Genomic DNA, 5,511 nt, shown 5'->3' on the forward strand with positions numbered 1-5,511 from the left:
AATAGATTGTCGATCACAATACAAAATTATTAGAATGGCCAAGCCAGTCACCTGACTTGAACCCCATTGAAAATTTGTGGCGTTATTGGAAAATGAAAATTCATTCAAGAGCCCCAACATGCATTCCAGATTTGAAGAAAATTTGTCAAGAAGAATGGGAAAAAATTCCTAAAAAAACATGCCAGTCATTGATTAAGAACTACAAGAAGAGATTGGTTGAAGTGGAACTGAATAATGGTTATGCTACGAAGTATTAAATCAGAATTATCGGTTATTTATGTTCTGTACGAATACTTTTTTCACCCCTAGATATTTATGATTGAATATAAATTCCTTAGTTACTATAATTTATTAGTTTCTTTTGCATATTCTTAGTTTATGCATGTGTATGTAAATATAGTATCGGTATATCACATTTATGTTCATCAGAAATTAAATAAAGAATTTTGACATGTACGAATATTATTTCCCCCACTGTATGTACTTATGTAAATGTGAATGTATGTATGTGTTTATGTATATATGGGGGAAAGTTAGGACAAGTGGTGGAAAACTGTATAAAATACAAGCGACAAACAAGGGAAAACAAACAGATGTAAACACAGCAGAGAGAAAAGAAGAAAGGGAGGGAGCGAGATTTTCATTTGGTATATCCATTCATCCGTGTATGGGAGAAAGCAAAACTGGAGAACTGAAGATAATTTTTCGAGTTACTCAAAAATTCATGTTCATAAATTAAATTATAAGTTATTCATATTTTTTCTAAAAGAAGAAACAGGCTTTCTTTTCTTTTTTGTTTTTTGTTTTTTTGTTTGTACTTCATCAGTAGTACGCTTGTTCAGAGTAACAGTCTATTCATGACATAATTTAAAAGTAGTATTTAGCTGGTGCATTTATTTTAAATCAGGAAGAAAAAAATCAAGTTAAATGAGAAAGCGGTAAAGAAAGAGGGAAAATCATACACATTTTTTATTGAGAGAAGGGAAGAGATAAAATAAATTTTCAAGTATTCAATTCATATTTCTCCACTAAAGTTTACATTCAGGCGATAAGGGAATATTCCTGTTTTAATCTTTTTTTCTCTTCGTGCTTTCCATTTTTGCAAAGACTTGAGGATTAGAGTATTCGGCTCACGATCGCCAGGTCGTGAGTTCAATTCCCGGCTTTGCATTGTGTCCTTCTAGGAAGACACTTTATTTCACGTTGCTCCATCCATTCAGCTAGCAAAAATAAGGGATCTTTTCCTTTTCATGGGCAGCTCGATTAATTAATTTCCTTTAACTAAACACTTTGAAACTTCGTATACTGGTAGAATGTATCATATAGAACATCTTTTACTCTTAGCGTTGTTGAGAAAAGTTTCTATTTACGAAGTTATTTCGTGTTAAAGTTGTCGTATTTCGGTAATTTCAACCAATCAGTGACGCCTATTCACCTGAATAAAATTACTGCTGTTGTTTGTCAACAACTATCGGCGGTGTATATTTCGTTTGTTACTGTTACTTATGACATCGTTCGTGTGTTTGTACTGGTTTTAGCTTTAGGGTAGTATGGTTTGGGTTAAGGTTTCAGGATTAGGGTTTTAAGATTAGGGTTTTAGGGTTAGCGTTTTAGGGTTAAGGTTAGGGTTAGGGTTAGGGTTTTAGGATTAGGGTTAGGGTTTTAGGGTTAGGGTTAGGGTTAGAGTTGCGGAAAAAAGTGAAAATGAAGAAATTGGAGTGTGGGTAAGGGGGCCAAAAATACGAACGTAACTGAGATGAATATGTCATAAATAACAGTGACAAACGAAATATACACCGCCAGAAGTTGTTGACAAACAACAGCAGTAATTTTATTCAGTAATTTTATTCAGCTGAATACACGTCAATGATTGGTTGAAATTACCGAAATACGACAACTTTAACACGAAATAACTTCGTAAATAGAAACTTTTCTCAACAACGCTAAGAGTAAAAGATGTTCTATATGACACATTCTACCAGTATCCGAAGTTTCAAAATATTTAGTTAAAGAAAATTAATCGAGCTGCCCATGAAAAGGAAAAGATCCAAAATAAGTAGTACTTGTATTTCAAAGTATCAGCCTTGAGTGTCTTGTGAAAGTGAAGAGCGTGCACACATCCATGTTGTTTCCATGTCGCTTTTTGATGACGATTTTTCTTTTCTTTCCACACGCCTCCACTATTGCCATGCGTTTGAATTTTTCAATTATGCTGTTTGCTACATTATTTATTTTTCGTAAGGGCTATGTTTTAATTAGTTATGCATTTATTCATGTTAGTAATAGAAGCAAGCGAAGAAATGAAAAAATATCGGTTTAATATTTGTTGCTGGTAGAATCGTTAGCACACCGGGCAAAATGCTTAGCGGCATTTCGTTTGTCTTTATGTTCTGGGTTCGAATGCCACTGAAGTCGACTTTAACTTTCATCTCTTCGATAAAATAAGCACAAATTGATCACCCGAAATTGCTGGCCTTGTACCAAAATCAGAAACTAATATTAGTTAAACATAAGTAATGATCCGATTAAAGTTATATGTTTTTGGCATTCTAGGCCAAACCAGAAAGCACCATGTGAATTGACAATTTTTCTTTAATCAAAACAATTGCTGTTGGCCAATTTAACACATAAATACTAATGTAGATAGGTGGTATTTCGTTATGCAATCACAATAAACTACGAGCGAGACCCATGAATATTTCACAGAATTAATGGTAAACCTATTGGGTTATTTATGAAGACTTTATCCAAAAAACCACAGTGTAGCGTGTGTTGTGTCTGTATGGAAAGATAGCCGCTCATCTGCTATTCATTGAAAAGGGAAAGAAATTGGAATACGATGATTACTTAATGCACTTTATATATATACACTTTATATATATACACTTTATATACTATATGCACAATTTTATAGACTTAATATATAGCACTCATAAAATTAATATTTACTCTTATTTTTCCATTTTCCCCATAGACAAATAAGAATATTCCGTACATATGATACAACCTTTAGTTAAATTGTATATATCTGCCACATAAATAAGCGTGAATATTTAACGGAATTGCACTTATGCGTTAAGTGATAGATGTTATAAAAAAACTTGGTTCAATTTTTTTTAAATGCACTTTTACTATCCAGTTACCAACACCACCACTACCATCATCTCCCTCTCTCCCTCCTCTCTCTCCTCCCTCCCTCCTCTCTCTCCTCCCTCCCTCTATGCCCACAACATAAGAAACATCACCCCTCTACTGAAATTATATTTTTAACTCGCTTCGTCTATCTTCAACTAACTTTTTTAACTACGTAATAAATATTACGTTCTCCCTAGCTCGAGTCATGGACGCCTCTCTCTACCTCTTTTTCTTTCTCCCTCTTCCTGTCTCACTCTTCGCCTTATCCTCTTTTTCTCTCTCCCTTTTCTTTCTACTCTCTTACCCCTCGACTAATCGCATGAAATCGTTACAATTACATTCTCTCTACCTCACGCCATAGATGCTTCTCTCCCTCTTTTCTCCCTCCTTCTTTTCTCCCTCCCTCTTTTTCTCTTTCCTTCTTTTCTTTTTTCCTCTTTATCTCTAATCACGTGAAAGCGTTACCGACAGGCTAAGTAACACAATGACAAGCAGAATTATTATAAGGTTAAGTATATTAAACGTTTTTATAATTCAATACCGCGTTCTACTGCGTTAGCAGTGCGCTTTTACATTACTTGTTAAGGTTATCTCTACAAATATTCTATAGCAATTATGGCCAGCACTGATTTTTGCTGCGACGTTTCGTAAAAGAGGCATCAGATGTAAGCAAACAATGAGATCGAAGATGAGAAAAGAGTAATGGGTGTATATGCCGTTTTCAGTGGGTTTTGCCCCTTCTTCAGCACCAATCCAACCCCTTAATCATTCTCGAACTCATTCTTTGAGTTGCCACTGTATACAGTGGAGTTTGGTTGCTAGATATATCAATTTACATATTAAACGCATTCCTGGGAGCTGGAACGTAAATACTAATGACTTGTAGGTACTTCGGTATTTCGTTATGCAACCATAATATATGATAAAGTATGTTAAACGTTTTTATAAGTCAATACCGCGTTCTACTGCGTTAACTGTACGCTTTTACATTACTTGTTAAGGTTATCTCTATAGTGCTGGCTATAATTTCTATAGAATATCTGTAGAAATAACCTTAACAAGTAATTGAGATATAAAGTTTAGAATCACAAAAAAATTTTGGAAGATGTAAAATAGAAACAAAATGCTAGATATATAGTTCACCAAGTAGAGCTTCAGAAAATAGTTGATGGAATCGTTGTAAAAACTAGAATTTAAAAAAGATTTTGTTGTAATTTTGTTCTCACTCACCACCATTTAATGAATTCTCTTATTGTATTTTTGAAAAACTTACCTGGCGATTTAGGCCTCGGAGTCAAAAACTGAGGATTTTCTGTAGCGCCGTAAAAGCCAGACTGAGTAGTACCTGCAAAACAAATTTTAGTTTGTGTTTTTAGTTAAAGTTTTTCACATCTATCTATTAAAATTGAATGAAGACATTATAACGGTTGGGGCAATTTTCTTTGTATTTGGTCGATTAGAGACTAACTAGAACTACCACGAGAAATTATGAATTATATGTCCAGGATACTTAAATATTTCAAATTATACATCACAAATGAATATTATTTTAAGACTCCATCTGAACGAAAAACAATAGTTAATCTAGTGCTAATATACTGAATGGTATGAGCATCAAAAAGATCAATTTAAAATAATTGTGAGGTGAAAAATAGACAATATTTTCTCAATGGAAAATATTCTAATCATATTGCCAAGTATGAAAGGGACGACACATGAACATGGACAATAGGATCTCACTTTAACAACAATTTTATCAAGCTTAAGTTTCTATTGTTTGGGTCCCCGAATGATACGGTATTCTGGTAAACGCTAAGATATAACCCACTCCAAAACAAGAACATCATTTATACATAGATGACATCCGGATATCACCCAGGTCAACTCTAATTTTCATCCTTTCGGGGTCGATAAGATAAGTATCACTTGAGGACTGTGATACTCAAGTGATGTAATTGTAATTGACAAGCACCCTCCTCCAAAATTTCAGGCCTTGTGCCTGCAGCAGAAATTATTATTATTATTATTATTATTCAGTAGTTTTATTTTTATAACGTGCTTTCACTTCACTACCGAGCGCAGCTCTGTGCGCCTTGGGTATGTGCTGTGGTTTGCTGTGGTGCTCTTATGTTTACTGTATTGAAAGTGTTTTGCGTAGAATGTGTGCAGTACCCAGTAGTGCAATTTTCTGTATGTTATATATATTTGTAAGTCCTGGTGTTTTTGTTATGTATTTGTCTGAATATTTTTTTATTATACCTAAGGCACCTACTATGATAGGAATTGTTTCTGTTTTTAGATTCCACATTCGAGTTATCTCTATTTCCAGGTCTTTGTATTTTGAAAGTTTTTCCATTTCTTTTAGAGAAACGTTGT

General features: G+C 33.9%; 1 protein-coding gene across 1 annotated transcript in view; it reads right to left on the bottom strand.

Moving 5' to 3' along the window:
* Positions 1-5,511, bottom strand: part of LOC106869759 (major facilitator superfamily domain-containing protein 6) — an 83,594-nt gene that overhangs the window by 12,980 nt on the left and 65,103 nt on the right. The window contains exon 5 of the mRNA XM_014915624.2: positions 4,409-4,480. Within this exon, the coding sequence (XP_014771110.1) occupies positions 4,409-4,480 (72 nt within the window). The remainder of the gene's footprint in view (positions 1-4,408; positions 4,481-5,511) is intronic.

The sequence above is a fragment of the Octopus bimaculoides genome, chromosome 4 (genome assembly GCF_001194135.2).
Source record: "Octopus bimaculoides isolate UCB-OBI-ISO-001 chromosome 4, ASM119413v2, whole genome shotgun sequence".
Taxonomy (NCBI): domain Eukaryota; kingdom Metazoa; phylum Mollusca; class Cephalopoda; order Octopoda; family Octopodidae; genus Octopus; species Octopus bimaculoides.